The 17538-nt window shown below is 45.1% G+C and overlaps 1 protein-coding gene across 2 annotated transcripts in view; it reads left to right on the top strand.

Moving 5' to 3' along the window:
• The window catches only part of LOC130249726 (cytochrome c oxidase assembly factor 1 homolog), a 52708-nt gene extending 39016 nt beyond the window's left edge, over nt 1-13692 (top strand). Inside the window, exons 3-6 of one of the 2 annotated variants that reach the window (XM_056484773.1) lie at nt 5833-5935; nt 8778-8929; nt 10820-10896; nt 13357-13692. In XM_056484773.1, the coding sequence (XP_056340748.1) occupies nt 5842-5935; nt 8778-8929; nt 10820-10896; nt 13357-13453 (420 nt within the window). In that variant the 5' untranslated portion in view covers nt 5833-5841 and the 3' untranslated portion in view covers nt 13454-13692. Of the gene's footprint in view, nt 1-5832; nt 5936-8777; nt 8972-10819; nt 10897-13356 lie in introns of both variants that reach the window. The other variant, XM_056484772.1, reaches the window with a different exon arrangement.
• Nucleotides 13693-17538: the final 3846 nt, after the last annotated feature.

Genomic DNA, 17538 nt, shown 5'->3' with positions numbered 1-17538 from the left:
AAAGAGACTGAACAAACTAGGCTGTAGCATCTTTCTTACTTAGAGAAAACCAATGAAGGATTTTGGCACCTGCCTTTGTTACCTGCAGTTAGGAAGACAAGCTTTATTCATGGATAAACCAAGGGACAGCAGGAGACAATAGGACTCCTTGGACAATAGGAGTGGTGGCCCCACTGCCTCTGTCTGTTCAGCACCAGGGTGGTGGTGCAATATTTTCAGGGAAGAGGGCACAGAGAGGGGTGAAGGTGGACAGGCAGGAGGAAGAGAAATGCAGTGCAGGTGAGCTCACCAGATGAGATGGTGCAGCTCAAGAGCACAAAGGGAAGTTGTCTGTGACAGCAGAACAGAAATTCTACTCGGTAAATAGAACAGAAACATGAAAATGAGAGTGCCCAAGAGAGAAGGAAAATGAAATGAAACTAAGATATTTGAAGGCACCATGCTAACTGAGAAGGCCAACTGCTTTATAGCGCGTCTCAGGAGAAGTGATACAAGAGTGAGATGTCTGTTTAGAGTCCTTAATCACTTTATCAACTACTTTCTCTCCCCTGGTTAATTAGCTAGTAGTAAAGGCAGATAATAAACTTAACACTGTTTCTTGGCTTTCTTGCCAGTAGTCTTTCTCATGTGTAGAGTGGGCCCCTTAAAGTGTTCTCACCAAGACTAGCTACACAAATCTAGGAACTGATCCACAAGGAGATCCTAGAAGGGACTATTTTAAAGCTGTCTAAAAAGAGGTTTTACCTCCCTAAATGCCAGAATATGTGCTTTTAGTGCATGTGAAAAAAAACCGAGGGGAGAAAAAAGAAGAAAAAAATATTAATCCTACTTTTGGTTTGACTGTGAATTAAGCAAATTTTACTACAAGTTTCTGAGGTCTTGATGAAGGCACTCTGTACATGCAAAGTCTTTGATGTTTCTGAACATGCTGGCAGGGTCAAAAATTTAAGCTGTTACCTCTAATAAATGAGATAAATAATACGTTAAAGCTATTTCCATGAAAAAAAGGGAAAAATAATATGCTGAGATCCTGTCAGAACACTTCTGCTGTACTGTCCTGGTTTTGATGAGAGTACTGATGATAAAGGGATGTTGTAGACAGTGAGTGTCAAAAAGATGTGTCTAAAATGTTGTCCTAGCATGTTATTAGTATAGAAACTGGCTTACACCCAGATGCCTGCCTTATGGATCTTAGAAGATCAATGGATGGGCAAGAAAACAAGAATGTGAAATACAAGTGTGTGCTCATGTGTGGTTTGCCTGACATTCCCCTCATCTCCTATGACTTCCTGGGTGGTTTGCTGAAAAGCTGTGCCTAGGGCCAATTAAAACCCACCAGCCCAAGGGAGAGTTCCATTGCAGAAGGGTCAGCAGAAATTCCAGCCTTGAAGTTAGATGCTCAGGTCTGTGTTCAGGTGTTGATAAACTTTAATTTAATTTAATAGTAGTCTTTTGCTCCACCTATTTAGTGTGTCACTCCAACACCTGCAGTGGTTCAAGGTGGTCTAAAGGCTCACAGTTGCTTGCATTGGTGGCCTGGTACTATATTGTCCTGGCCAGGTGGGCAGGCAATGGCCCAGATTAAGATAGGCAGCAGTGATCACACCAAGTTTGCATTGATCAAGTTGCTTCTCTCTTGTTTCAGAGCAGTATTACTGCTTGCTGTTTGGTATGTGGTAGCACCCAGAGGCTGGAGATACTTGGTGGAGTTTGGTCGCACCAGGAGGAGGAGAAGGACAAGGAGAAGGAGGAGGAAATGCCTTCCCCATAGAACCTACAGCCTCAGCTCCCTTGCTCAATTCCAGGGAATTAATGTTTATGCTTGGTGAAAATGCCCTTCTTTTCCAATACCTGCTTTAGGTGGAGGTGCCCAACAACAACCTTTGCCACACAAATTTCAGAAACCAAACAGAAAACTCAAATTTGCCAAAATAAGAGAGATTCTCTTAAGCCAGCCTATTTTTAGAAGATCCTCTGTGAAGAAAACAAAGTCTAATTAAAAACAGCCTTTACTGTTGCAGTAACCCACCATTTCATATGTGACCCTGGGAATTTGTTAAATCTTGTTAACAGCCTGACTGCCACTTAGCTTCAAAGTCAAGCCTTCTCCTCCATATCCTACTATTTTCAAGGCATGAAGTGAATGTCACTATTATTAGGATGTTCTGCTCTTTAACAGTTATTTTTTGAGAATGCTGGTTATAACGATTTAAGGTCTCTTCTTTTGGTAACTGTGGGTTCAGTGTTTTTCTGTGTGCTAATCTCCACTTAATCTTTTTTACCACTGCAAGTAGCATGGAGGAAAAGACGTCTTTGCAAAACAGCATAGCTTGGAAATTATGCTTTTTTCATTACCAGCTGTGGAAAAGTCTGTTTTTGCACCAATTGACTTGTCTACTCTTTTAGTCATACAACAGGTTTTCAGGAGAGATCACCACAGATAGCAGCATGAACTTTCTCCTTAGGAGGCAATTGTGTATTGCATCTATACAGTTCTTTCAAATACTTACACTTGGTGGCCGATGAAGTGGAGGGGATTTGGTCCTTTGCTGTGAGAGCCTCTACAGTCTGCCAGCTGTATGTCATGTTCACAAAGGCTCAGGACAGGAGGCACAGCTCTGGGCATGACTCTGCTTCCCTTCCTTAGTGAGCCACTCCCATGGTACTTCAGCAGAGCAGCCAGTGGAGCAGCAAGCACAGTTGGCCATAGGACAGAAATCTGACTGACAAGTCCTTGCAGACAACAAATCCTTATTACGTTCTAGTCTTCTGCAAACTGTCACCATTCAGAAGTCAGCAGCTGTGTGCCAAAGGATGCTCAAGGCTGCAATATTCAAGTGTCCATTCCACAAGAGACCAGGATGGCAGGGAAGGGAAGCAGCAGCCCCTCTGAGAGGGATGCTGTGGGCTCCAAGGACACTTCTGTCCTTGGTTTTGGAGGCTGGCAAGGAATTGTGGATCGATGAGAGGGTTTGCAGTCTTGAGAAGCTTGTTAAAATGCGTAGCTCTGGACCTTTTCCCACAGTATGCTGTCATAGGACTGGCTTAGGAAAACAGCTGAGAAACAAGTGAGATCAGAACATCAAGGGCTAGACAGAGATGGGCTGGTCCAGCCCATGGGCTTCCAACTGTGACTGAAAATGAGCAATGGAGACGTTCTACCTGTTACCGTGATGAGGACTTTGGTGCACAGCTTGGGTGCACCTTAGCTCTCCACATTTCTTCCTCAGCAGGAGCAGCCACAGAAGACAGCTGTGGGCAGGGGCAGCACCTCAGGAGCAGCCAGGCATGCTGCATGAGGCAGCAATACTTAATGGGATCACCACTGCTCAGCTGCCAAGCTCCCTTGCCAGATGGCACCGTCTCTACACTGCAACACTGGAGCGGAGGTGTTGAGACAGTGTGTGTGAGCATGTGACTGATCAGCAATAAGCTTTTCTTACTTTCCATCCATCTCCCTTGTCTGGGTGTGAGCAGACCGTGAGACTCAACAAACCTCAAACCCACTGACAGTGAGCTGCAGAGCCTCTGATTTCCGCTGTTTACTGGGCGGCCCCCGAGCCTCAGTCAAAACCTCGCTGCTGCAAGAGCTCCCTGTCTTCCCACCCTTACTCAGCAAACTGCCAGCAGCACCCCCCACCCGTAGACATTTGCATTCAATTACCTTGAATTTAATCACAGAAAGCAAATTTTGCCTGGCCACAACTTTAAAAAGGGCAAAAACAAATGCTGCAGGTCACAAACTGTTATATCTGATCCTCCCTCCAGATTTACCAAGGGGTTTTCTTCCCGTCCCTGTTATGTGGTGTTGGTGTCAGAGCCTCTGTCTGGCCAGATATATCTTATAAGAAACTTGGTTATTAATCAGATTTTGTGGGGATTTAAAGAAAGTTGCAAACACAAGCAGGCGAGCAGGAAGTTCTCACTGTCCTTGTGAAATGACTTCCACTGTTTCTCTGTAAAACCACACTTGCACATTTCCTCTGCTGTAACTTCTCATGCCATGCAAGTTCCCCAGGGGAAGCGAGAAGAAAAAACTCATCAGAGAAACAGATCAGGAGTGATAGAGATGATAGCTAACTATACTGATGGCACAGTTTAGGCATTTTGGGGCATAAAATAGGCATAACATCCACATGCCTCTCTGGGTTGCTAACACTACTAGCCATCCATAAATCTGAAATTATTTAAATAGTAAACTTATATACTAAGGGTTCTTAGGTTAACAGAGGTTAACTTAAGTTCTTAAGGGTTCTAGTTAGCAAGGAAAGCATTCAACCTAGGAATAGCATGCATTACAACTCAGTGCTGGTACTAACAGGGCAGGAGATGAAATTTATACCCGAGTTGTGTTCACAGTTTTGTAGAATCATAGAATATGCTGTTGAAGGAGACCCATAAGGATCATGGAGTCCAATTCCTGTCCCTGCACAGAACACACCAAGAATCACACCAAGTGCCCAAGAGCATTATCCATACTATTCTTGAACTCAGCCTTGGTGCTGTGACTATTCCCCTGGGGAGTCTGAGTTTCCCTCAGTGTAGAGCATGCAAGTGTCAGTATGAGGGCATGTCAGCAGAGCGGTGAGCAGAGGGAGGCTGTCTGTGTCACCCTGACCTGGCCACGATGGGAAGAAGTTCTGACACTTGTCTCTCCACCCTTGCTGAGCTGTGGTTGTCAGCTGAACAATACCTGACTAACACATACCTGAGGGATGCTAGAGGTGGTTTTCACAGCAGGGCTCAAACGGCCTTGCCCAGGTCACATTTCTGTAACTGGTTTGGTCCTTGGTTTATTAATCAGCTCTCAATGAGCGTAGCACTTAAGTCACAATGTCGTGTGACAAGTATTGGGATGTGAAGCCTTTGGGATTAGAAGTCCCATACAACTCCCCCAATTATTCATATGCCTATGTGCCCATTGAAAAAGAAAAGCTTTTTGCTATTTTTTTTTCAGAATTGCTGTCAAGACCATTCCTTCCTCCCTCCCATCCCAGCTCCAAGAGAATCAAGAGCAGAAGCAGTACTCAGATGCTTGTTCAAGTCCCGTCCTGCCACAGCCTGAAGCAAAGTGCTACGCCCCCACTGACAACTCAGCTTGACTCCTGCTAACCTTCTGTGGGCAGGAGCATTCGCTCAGGCTCTTCAGTCCCCCTCTTACCCAAGCTGTGGAAGTGTTTGTTATTCTGCTGGGTCATGCATTCAAATGTCAAAATTGTGACTCATTAAAAGGGCAAGTTTGGGCGGGGGGGTGGGTGGGGGGCACAGGAAGGAAGAAAAACAGCTTGCAAGAGACTTCCTGTTTATCCACAGCTTGGGAAAAAAATTGACACAAGAGAATACACACACCCTGGCTCCATTATCTTTGCTGGCACAGTGCTGGCTTGGCTCTGTCCCTTGCTGCTCAAGGCCAGATCCATCCCTGCCGCGAGCGCGTTTGCTTTAGCGGGTTTACTCGAGAGAGAAATCGGCCCCCGGAGCCTGAATGGCGGCAGTGTGCAGCGAGCCCTCGGGCACCGGCAGCCCCCGCCGCAGGGCCACGGCACTGGCCCCCGGCCACACCAGGGAGGTCATTTTCTCCTCGGCAATTAGCGAAGTGGTGGCATCGCTAAAAGAAGTTGAATAAACACATTCAGCCCAGCTGGGTTCCCGGTTTGCTCTGTTCTCACCACTCTTCCATCTGGGCGCACGGTGGGGCCCCAGCAAGCCAGAGCTCGATGCCTGTGCACTGCGCTTTCATTCAGGCCTGGTTGGAGAGGGCTTTTAGGAAAGAGGAGGAGGGGGAAGTAGCCCTTTGGCTTTCTTCTTTTACAACAACTGTCTTCTTTTCAGGGAGGAAAAATGCCAGTTTCTCTAAGGAAACTGCAGCAAATGGCTGTTTTCATGGGACTGTTCAGCGGCGGGGGATGTATCGTGATGTATAATCTTATGCAAAGTAAGTCTTGGTGTTGTTAGCAACCTTATTTCTCCTCTGCCCCTTTCACTGGCTTTTGTGTAGTGGGGAAAATAGCAGCATGCGAGTTGGGAAAGGCAGATGAACTTGAGGGAAATGTGGCTGAGCTTCTGGGTTCTGCCTCTGTGGGCTCCACTTTTTCATTCCCAGGGCTTTTGCTCTCCCAAGGGCTGCTGTGTGCGTTTCCAGAGGCGCATATTGCATAAGGGGCAGGCTGTTGTGGCCAGAAGAAAGTCTGGTTTTTGGAGGTTTCCTGAGGGTGATGGTGAAGTGAAAGCTTCACCTGCAGGTTTCGTTTCTTAACTGAGATTTTGTAGCTGGGCAGTAAAAGAGGACCATCTGTGGGGAGGTGTTGAAGTCTAGCAGCTTTATCTGTAAATCTCTGTGTGGTTCTGGCCCTTAAGCACAACACACCTGTGAAGTGCTAAGAAATCATGAGTTTCTCCTGACTGAAGTACAGATAAGAGCAGTCAGCACTGAGAAGACCAGGATAAAGAGAAAAGCTAGACAGGTGATGTTACTGTTTATAGACATCTCTAGTTGCTATGTGTCTTTGGCCAAGAATCCACATTATTAGTCAAATTATAGATGTTTATTTTTTTCTAAAACTGCTTTTAAATATTTAGCATCAGAGCAGAAATAGGCTTTGCCTCTCTCTCAGGGAGTGCCATAGGCCTCTTGGCCCTATGCCTCTCCCTTGTTGGTGCTATCAAATGCTATTGCTTTTCACCTATCCTGATAGCAGAGGATGCTGCCAGAAAAAAGTGTAGCCGAGCCTGTTTCTCAAGCCCTCAGATAAGCTCTGAAACATCCCCTTCTTTTACACATATTAATAACAAATCAGACAGGGCTGGAAAGCAGGCTTTAATTTTAGGCAGCTCATGCCCCCAAGCTCTGGAGTACATGACAGAAATATGATCCTTACACTTTAAAATATTGAATCTGGCTTTAACAAGGACATTAGCATTTTTTAATTTTCAGCTTCAGCACTGTTATCTAGAAATCTCGTGGGGTAGTCAGCCTCTGTGCTACACAGCTAGCCCGAAGGCTGGTTCCCCACATGCCTTGGCTGTGCAGTCAAGTGGCACATTGCAGCGGCTACTTCTGGTTCTCTTGCAATTTCAGTGGCCACTGAGCAGCTGCCTGATAGCTCAGCCAGGCTGCTGAAAGAACACTTTCTGCAGCCAAGTGTGTCCTGCTCTATCCTCTAAGCAGACACAGGAGCCATGCTTAGAACCTTGCTCCTTTGGATCATGGCTAGGGCTATCCCAGTGCCTTCTGCCCAGTGCACAGAACGGGCCCAAACATGGACTAGTGAGAAGCAAGTGGAGGGAGCAGTGGGAGAGGATTCCTTCCCTTGCTTCAGGCTGAAGGGAGGTTTGCATGCACGTGGTCTCTGTGCAAGCTTGTACAAATACTCAGGTAATCCTACTTCTGCTTACCCACATCACCTCCACACCTGTCTCATGGAAGCAGTCTGCTCAGCCAACTCCAGCATGCTTTCAGCTCCTCTACCAAAAGATGTGGGGACAAATGGATTAGTTGGGCATTTAATGTCTAATGCATGAGGTGCTAACAAGGAACAGCTGAGAAGGAGCACCAGGAAATTAGAATCCATTTCTCCTCCAACCTGCAGAATGAGCACAACATACTTTTCACATGGTCTGGGTGGCTGTTTGCCATGATTTATAGGTACTAAAGGGCGGGCATGCTGCAACCCCTTTGGCTGGAGCTCTTTAGGATGTGCCAGGGGGACACAGGAGGACCAACACAAGTGGCAGCCTAGCAAAGCTGTTTCTATGCCAACTGCATGCTGCCTGCTCACAGGGGATGCCTCTAATTAGGGAGAGGGGGCAGCATCCTTCTGCCTCATGTTCCAAGATTAATACTGACAGGCAAGAGACCAAGAAAAAGCTTTACACCTTGTTTTAAACCCTATGAAAGGTGAGGGCATAGTTGCCAGAGTAGGATTTAACAGCTGCACACTCTTAGCTTAACTCTACCCTTTTTGATGTCAGAAGAGTGAAGTTAAACTGATCTAGAAACCCCAGCAAGACAGTTTTAAAACTGTTAATAAGCAAATCTGTCTCCATAAGGAGGGTCAAGAAGTCTCCAGCTTCTCAGCTGTGCCTTGTCCATTGACGACCACAGTATAGCGTTTCACAGCCATAGAGACCAAACAGGTGTTGATTAATATCAGTTTGCCACAAGTGTCCTCCATGTGCCAGCACTGCAGCATCCATCTGCAGTGCTGTTGTGGCTGCTTGACCAGTAACTCGAGTGGTGCTTCTTAGTGCCTCCCTTCTAAGGCATCTGTCAGCAAAGTTGTAGCTTTGTGGCTGCCACTTGGAAAGCTGTACCAAGGCCACAGCTAGAGTTCCACTCCAGCAGCTGTTCCCCTCTCAATGTCTGCAAGATATTCTCCATTCTTAAAGTATTTTATGTACCTCCAATAGAAAAAAAATTAAAAATGAATTTTTATCACAACTTTTAAGATATTCATCCTGGTACCTTTCTTTTCCTTCCTTTTAGATAACCTACAAATGCATGAAAAGTGGGGAGACACAGCCGTAAGCTGAGCTGTATATCAGAATGGAGCAGGCTATGTTCAGAGGCCTCTTCACTTAAATGAGCTGAATAACATTTGCTTCTCTGATGTAAGGGTGTGTTTCCTCCTTTAGCCAATTTTCTCCTAATTAATAGTTTTGGATTGCATTTCAGGGAGGGTGTGGTAGTCTGGAGAAAATGTATTTTTCTTTTTTTTTAAGCTCATGTTTTGATTTTAAGTGAACAGTCTCTTCACTAGCCTGTTTCTCTCACCTAGAAAGTTTTGCCAGGACCCAGTACTACCAGCAAGCTTTGGAGCAGCTGAACAGCAATGCTGATGCACTGGAAGCCCTGGGTGCCCCCCCTCTTAAGGTTCACAACATCCGCCTGACAGATGGGAGCAATCGCGTGGACACAGAGCGAGCGCGGGTAACGCTGGGCAGGCGGTGTCACAGGGCGGCTTCCCGACAGGCAGGTGACAAGAGATCAGCCAGGGGATTTTCAGCGGGTCATGAGTCACCCGGGGGCACTAGAAAGAAGTAGGATGGAATACCAGTTGAGCTGGAAGAGGAATGGATTTCCAGAGCATAAACCTACTAGGCTAGAGACAGCAAGAGCAGCATCTCCATGTCGTGCTTTATGGGCCCATCACAGAATGCCAAGGAACCTCTCAAGACAGTCAGTGCTCCCCTCCCCACAAAATCATTTTCATAGGCATATCAGATACAGCTTTAAAATAGCACCTGCCTTCCTTTACCCTCCAGATATGTCCCATGCTAGTTTTTAGAGCTTTATTGAGAACAGTTTTACAGCCTCTTACAGGCTATGCTGTGGTACAGCATAAATGGTGTGGTTTTTAAGAGCACCTGTAAGTTTGTGTCATTGAGAATGGCTGCCTAGCCTGAGACTGAGCATGAGGGTTACTCAGTGACTGCAGAATGCTGTGCTGGGTGCTGAAGTATTGCACAAGGCTGCCTCGTATCAGCTGAGGGCTGGGCCCAGGCAAGCCTTGCAAACACAAGTCCACTTCCACTTGGCATTGATGCCTCAAGAGTACTTTCCATCGGTGTTTTTACCCCTTAAGCCAGGACTGGCTGCCCTTCCCTTGTTTTGCTAGTAACACTGAGTGCCCCAGCGACCTCTCCAGGTCCTTCACTACGGTAAGTCATCGCATTGGAATAATTTTGTTTTACTGGTGAGTAGTTATGAATGCCAGGGACCAAGCAAGGACATTAAAGAATGGGCCAGGTGGTACAATGGAGAGAGAAGTGTGGCTATCAGGGTAAGATAAAAAAGCCCTCAACTTTTAACCAGTTCACATAAAATTACTTTCCATTTAACTTCAGCCAGGCTGCACTTACTGGATATCCAGGATCAAAACATTTCCTGCGTTTTATAAATTCCACCAGGGAACATATCTAAGGAAGAGAATAGTGCAAAACCCCACACAGTCTCATCTATTAACTGAAAAGAAGATTGCCTTTCCCACGGGTGTTTTCCTATGTCACTGTTTAAGAATGCTGGTTGCTTGGGTGACTCAGAATGGAGTCAAAACCCTGCCCTCTACTGACCTCATCCAAGACACAAATCACTAACTTTCTTCTCTAATTTTTCATGCTCCTAAGTATTCATGTTCTCATGAAATAAACTGGTTAGTCATCATTATACCACAGGTTGATTTAGTGACTTCACAACATTCCCAGCTCCTGGTCTGTTGGCGAGTACCTGGCATTTTCTCTGTGATTCCATCACCACCAGCAAATGCTGCACCTGAAATATTCCTTTTATTCAGTCATTAGACGTAGTGCAATTGGCCATGGTTGCTGCTGCAGCTCCAGGTTTGTTAAACAGATAAGTGATAAGATTTGTGACACTGAAGAAAAAGACTCACTGAACATCTCATTACCTCAGTGTGTATTAAGGGACTGATACGCAGAGGATCTCAATCTACAGGCTTGTAATAGTTATGGGGAGCTCTGGCAGTTCAGGTCACCTCTGGATGACCATGCATTCTGGTAAGGAAAGGTGTTTGCTCATAAATATTTCAGGGAGCCAGTGGTTTTCCCTGGGGGTTGCAGCTGTAACACAGAACATTCTTTTGGCAGAGAGAGATTAATGCATGGCAGAGCAGACATACTTGTGTAGCCACACACGTGTTAGCTGTTAGGATAGCTTAAGCCAACTCTGAAATACAGTAAAAAAAAAAAAGAAAAAAGATAGTGTTAAAGTTAAAAAGGTGTGAGCTCTTTAACTAGAAGGAGTAAATGTCTGTTTCATAATATGTTTTGCTGAATCTTTAATGTGCTTTTACGTTTGCAGATAAAGTTACCAGTCTCTGGAACAAAATCGGCAGGCTACCTCTGCATTAACTCGGAGATGGACCACTCCCGTCAGTGGTGTGTACTGGGGGAGGTAGCAGGAGAAATTGGAAAGAAGTGGTAGGAGAAAAGACTAGAGCAGGATATTTGCTGAGGTCGTGCACACAATTCGAGCAGAAACTCTTGTCTGAAGGTCTTGTAAAAAGGTCATTATTTTCAATAGGACAAAAATGCTAGTTAGTTGAGAAATATTTTGAATCCATTTCTCTGAACAGAACAACAACATGAACCATTCCTTTGTGTTATGTGTGTTCTGCAGACTGTAGCTCAGTACATATACAAATGCTGCGAGCCAATGTGTTGTCCCCTCCCACCCTGCCTCCCCACAGAGGTGCAGAGGCTGTTGAACAGCAGTCCTAACTCTAGCCTGGTATTATGGATTGCAGTAAGGGAATCACACATTATATTGCAGCTGTGCAAGGTGAGCTAAAAACACAGGATTTATTTTTTTAAGCTAACCAAGAAGCGTGGTCCTTATGGTTAAAAATAAGTGCTAGAACAGATACATTATAGTAGAAGGATACTCTGATATCATAAGTGACTTTACATTTTTGTAGTACTGAAGCCTGAAAACCTCCTTTGTCAGTGTAAACTGGTTTCTGGAACTGAGCAAAGAATTAGTACATGAATTTAAAAGTTTTACTAGATGCAAACCTCTTGTTAAGTACTTCTGTTAGCTCTGTTTAGAAACCAAAAGCTACAAAACTTACTCAGCTGCCACTAGCCATATGGTGATGTTTTCCATTCATAATTAGATGAGCATGACTTACTGGATTTTTCTTCTGAGTAAGTATGGGAAGGAAGGTGTGAAAGCATGTGAGAAAGGCACTAGGCTGGGACTTGAGAAACTCAGTACTGGACCTGGCCTCCTCCCTAATGACCAGGGATGACCTCAGAAGTTCCCAGCCCCATTTCTTATACATCTCACTTCCCTGGTCCTTGAGCTCTGATCTCCTCACTCCTTCTTAGCCCCTCCTCACAGACAGTTCCCTGTTATTCTTCATTCACAGTTACTGTGAAGATAACTAAAGATTGCAAAATATTAAACTATGGCAGTGCATACACACCTCTTGGAGTTTTGTTTTAAAGTGAGCTCTTAGCAAATTTCTGCAAACCTAAAAAAAAAAAGCATCTGCTTGTAAAAGGATTTGTAGCAGATAAGTCTGTCAGACTCCAGCAAATCCACCCACTTGCAGGGTCCTGTGTACAGCTTCACACGGGGCTGAGACAGGATTTGGTGCCCTTGTCTCCCACTGAGGAATTAACAGTAAAATGGCTGGGAGTAGGGCGCAGGTAAGCAGGCCATCCTGGTGGGATGCTGCAGAGTGTGTTTGTGCTTTTCCAGGGGAGACCAGGGCACCTCTCACACTGGTACAGACAGAGCTAAAAGACACAAGGAGTTGAGTGCTCTGTGCAAGAATAGCTGAGGCACCAAAGCTACCGAAATGCATCCGAGTCTGAGTGTGCAGGCTGTCTGTAGTGGTTTATTTATTTTATAAAAGAGAAGACAATTGAAGGAGAAAATTTAGAGTCTCTGAGTTCGATTTGTCCAGGAGGAAGTGGAATTCACCCAGAGGCAGGCAGTACATGGATGGGGGAGGGTGCCCAGTGGGAGGGGCAGCCAAGGCACTGCAAAATCACTCCTGCCCCGAAGTGACCAAGAGAAGGGCTGAGCCCCCAGGCCACGCTGCAAGGAACGAGCTGGTCACTTCCAAGCCCGGTTGCTTCGCCTGGGTTGGGGGTGGGAGCAAACGGCTGCTGAGCAGAGCCCTGCTGCAGACCCATTGCACAGAGGGGCAGCAGCCTAATTACCTAATTGTATGTACTCAGCACTGACTCCAGCAAAAGCAGAGCTGGGCCAGTGCCAGGAGCTTTCGAAAAAATCCAGTTTAAGTACCCCAAAATAATAGTCCTTTCCAGCTGGAAAAGCAGCATGAGCAGTTTCTCAGAAGTGGGTTTGGAGCAGAGCTTAGAGGAAGGAAAAGACTCCCCCTCAGTCTCCAACAAATGCAATTTTCCTTCTTTGAGTAACCACTGTCGTAGCCCTGTCAGGTTTTCAGCAGTCACGTTGAGCGATCACACAGTGTTTAAACTCTTCCAAGCCAGAATAATTCCTTAGCAACACTGTCTGGCTCCAAGGCTGGAGAGGAGTGGAGCAAGGAATGCACCCACAGGATGGAGAGGAAAAAAGGCACCGGGTCGGGGGAGGAATGTCCTAAGAAGAGCTGGCAGGTTTTTATTTGAATTGCAACAAATAGGAACATGCATACCAGACCTTTAAATCTGGACTGTGCTACAATATGAGGGAAAACAGCTTTCAGAAGCTGGCATTCACAAACCAAATTTTAAAGCACTTGAGAGAATTTTAAAAAACAATTTGTGGAATGATTTGTTTCTCTGTGCCAGCTGTTTCTACACTGATTTTACCATGTTAAAAGTGATTGCTACAAGTTAAAAATCTTCTTTGGTTTGTGTCAGCTGGTGCCTTCAGGATGTCACCTTGAAACTGCGGGATGGTCAGAATATTTCCATTTACCACTCTCCAATGGAAAGCACTGGTGTGCAGGAAGGCTAAAAATCAGGGACAGCTGCATCTCCGCCTCCCATTGAGCCAAGGAGCCATTAATCGATTGCATCCTGCTGTTTCTGTGAATGTACACAGTTGTCACAAGTGACAGTTTCACTTAAGTGGGTGCTCTCAAGACAATTTTTTTCTCCAAGACTGACCTCATCATTGTTGTAATTGTAATTTCTTTCTTTTGCTGGTTTATTCATGGGTTTAACAGAAGCCTGAAATAAATATCTTGCAAAAGAGTTGGTGTTGCAGAGAAGTCATGTGTTATGCCTTCTGTGTGCTGGTATTATGAATTTGAAATAAATAAACAAACTGCTAGGAAACTGGGCTTTGTTTTACAGTGGAAAACTAAAGTTAGGACGAGTCAGCTTTTCAAAACTTTGAGCAACCTTGCTGGCTTAGATTCCCCTCATTTCTCAAGAAGGTCTTGCCTAAATCAGGAAGGACGGAGCAGCAAAGGCCAAGCTCAGCAGCAACACCCTCGACTCCACTTAATCAGGTAGATTTGCACCCTCACAGTTATCATTACAAAGCTGATGAGATAGCTGAGGCCCCTCAACTTAGGAATTCCAGGAAGAGACTTGCTGTTCATGCTGAAGGTTACTCAGAAGAAGCCGCTGCGTCACACCAGCACTGCCCAACGAGTTCTGGAGAGGACCTTTAGGGAGAAAAACACTCAGGAGGGTGCAGAACAGATGAAGGCACTGCCATGGCTTCCTCTGCCTGCCGCAGGAGATTTTAACTGTGCCATCAGGTAGAGAATTGCCCATCACCAAGCAAGTTGTGGAATGAGCAAAACACCCTAAACTAACAAACAAACCACCCAAACCCAAACGATTTCCTCCCACCCCAAACTGCCCATGCGAACAATTGCAAAGCCTAAGGCACAGTCCAAGGCACAGCAAAAATACAAGTAACTGTCCTATCTGTAGCAGGAAGAACACAGGAACCCTTTAGAACATCCAGATCAGAGAGTGTTTTGAATTCACTGTAAGAGAGGTGTTTCATCAGGCTGCAGCTAGGGATGGCCCAGAGTTTATACCACTCCATTCCCTGTCCCTCACCCCTCCATCTCTTCTTCCAAATTTGAGTCCAAGAAATCCACCATAAATATTAGACAGAGAAGGGAGAGCTAAAACACAGAATTTTAAGAGAACAGTGAGCATTTTCTTGTTCAACAATGACCCCGCAAACAGGGCAAAGTGGCTTTTGAACAAACCTGAAAAGCAAATGCCTAATTAGAAAGGAGATGCTAAAGGGCCACAGCAAAGGCATCTTGGATAAACAATTTTAGAATGAAACAATACACGTGTGCTTGCTTTACTTTGAACTTCACAAAGAGCTGTCAGGATGAACAGCACTTGTGAGACCTGATCCAGCCCACATGAAAGCCCAGCACACCAGGGAGAGGATTAGAATTATTAAAAAAAAAGACAGCATTTCCCGGCTTTAAGATTGAAATTGCTGCTTACTGGTTTCACAAAACAAAATACAAACCGAATCGAATTTCATGTGATGAGAAAACATTAGCATTGCACTACCACTAGCAAGAGCAACACCTCAGGGATGTGGAGATCTGCTGGCCACCTGGTGCCTCATAGCTTGATCAGCTCTGGCTTTTGGTCACTGAAGAAGTTTGGTGGGAAATCAAACAGCTGACAAGAAAAAGCCAAATCAACCACTTCCCATCCATAAATTACCACTTCCTTGGCTGCAGCTTTGATTTGTTGCTAATCTGCAAAGATACATGGCTGTGGAGAGGAACCCCAGCTTGTTCAGTCCCTCCCTGTGTCGGTACTGGGAGCATCTGGCACACATGGATGTTCATCTGCCTGTTGTCACCTCTGTGTGCTCAGTAAGCTGGGACCTGCAGTGGCTGCAGAGTGCTCAAGTGTCCAAGAAATCTGGCCACAGCCACCCCAGCCTAGAGCACAGCACTTGCTCACCACCTCCCTCCCTTGAGCTGGCACAGACAATGTCCCCATGCTGGCTTCACAAGCTGCTACACCACAACACCCCTGCCTGGCCTGGCTCCAACCCTGGCTTTTCCAGGCCTGGAGGAGTTATGCCCACACAAACCTTACAAGTAACACTGGAGATTTTATTAGCCTTCTTGGGGGAAGCAGAGCTTGCAAAGAGGCTCCATCTCTCATTTTCTCCCCTGAGCAGCCCTTTAACTTTGAGGGCTCTCAGTCACCTCAACCACCCCAGTGACTCCACAGAGCTGTGAGAATGGGCAGTATCATCATATCATATCATCATATCATATCATATCATATCATATCATATCAATCATATCATATGATACCATTGGTTTTCTTAATCAAATCTTAAAACCTGGAGAAGGAAGAAAGCAACGGGTGACGCTGGAAGCCAGCAAATCAATCGAAGGGTCCAAGAGTAAAATCAATTAATTCCATGCCTTTGTTCTACACAGAATTTCTTGCCTCATGATTTTGAAGAACCTCAGAAATCACTTCCTCTCCATGTTTGAGCTCTTTTAGGATATGCATATTCAAAATGAGAAAAAAGCGTTAGGCTGGTGTGTTCAGTGCCAAGCGGCTTTGGCCATGTGGCTCCCATTAAATTTATCACAGCCCAAGGTGGCTGCTTTCACAGGGGACACAGGTGCAGCAGAAGCAGCCAAGGGAACTGGAACATGCCAGGAAAACAGAGAGAGCAAAGGTCTCAGAACCACCAGCTGCTGCTGAAAGCCCAAATGACTTCAGAAGGGCACCTGGGTACCCCTCTTGCAGTTTTTTCTTCTAAGGAACACTGGAGCAAGATTAGGTTCTCTTCAACTTCATCATGTTAGTGAAACACTGGTGGGGTTTTTTTTTGTTTTGGTTTTTTTTTTGTTTATTTGTTTGATGTTTTTTTTAGAAAATCTTATCTTTTGAGAAAATACCCTGGATCCCACAAACACTTAAGTTTGGGAGGAACCCTGGGCGATCATCTAGTCCAACTGCTTCACTCTGACCAGAGTCAGCTTTAATAGAGTGTCTGAAAGCACATCCAGTCAGGTTTTAAAGATCACCAAGGGTGGAGACTCCACAATCTCTAGACAAGCTGTACCAGTGTTCAATCATTCTCACAGTAAAAAAAGCTTTTTCTTATGTTTAAACAGAATTATGTGTGCTTGAGGGTGTGTGACTGTCCCTTGTCATGACACTAGACACTGCCAAGATTAATCTGTCTCCATTCTCTTTGCTCCAACACTGATCCCTGCCCAAGCCTTCTCCAATTCCAGGTCTCTCATCTTCATTAACAGGTGCTACAATCCTTTAACCATCTTAATTATGTTCAGTATGTTAAAAATTTTATTTTTAATTGGCTTGAAAATTTGTGCAGTTTCTTTTTCAGTTGGTGTGGCTAAAACAAACATCATATTCATGACCTTTGCTGGATTGCCTGTTTGTTTCTTATTCTCTAGTTTGATTTTAATAGTTTCTGCCAGGCAGTAATCACCCTCAAGGAAACTACCAAGGTGGCAGACTGTTCAGGGCAAGAATTTAATTTACAGCTGAGGAACAGCAGATCTGCACAGCACTGTTACAACACTTGCACCTATTTGATTTGGAGCTGATGGGCACACAGGGCTTGTGTAAAGCTAGATGTTTTGAAAGCTCTGACTTGAGAAAGGCTAAGTAGGCTGACATGTTCCCTTTGGAGTATGTTTCTCCAAGGAGAATTTTGTCCAAGTTATGGGCCACTCAGTTCACTTCCTATTTTGGGCAGATGTCTTGCATTGCACAGGGAAACAAGTTATTTGGATCCATCTCCCATTTAGAAATGAGGATGCATCCAGTTCTTTCCTGCCATGTGCTGCATCTTTCCTGCTTGTCAAAGACAAAATTTCCCTGAGTTTTCCACAAAATTTCAACAAACAACAGTTTCCTGCAGCAGGGCCTGGGCAGTCCTGTAATATCAGGAACAATGGAAACTTGCCTGCTCTTGGTGTTATTTGGGAAGATAAATCACACCTGGCCAAATGCCTTTAGTTCATTTTAATAGCACTAATTATATAAAAATATTAGACTAATGTAATTTCTTGACCAATCTACGGTAGTTTCTATTAATTTGCT

This window comes from Oenanthe melanoleuca, chromosome 2 (assembly GCF_029582105.1).
Source record: "Oenanthe melanoleuca isolate GR-GAL-2019-014 chromosome 2, OMel1.0, whole genome shotgun sequence".
NCBI classification, from domain to species: Eukaryota; Metazoa; Chordata; class Aves; order Passeriformes; family Muscicapidae; genus Oenanthe; species Oenanthe melanoleuca.
The sequence above is the reverse complement of the archived record's forward strand: the minus strand, read 5'-3'. Positions and strand labels throughout refer to the sequence as shown.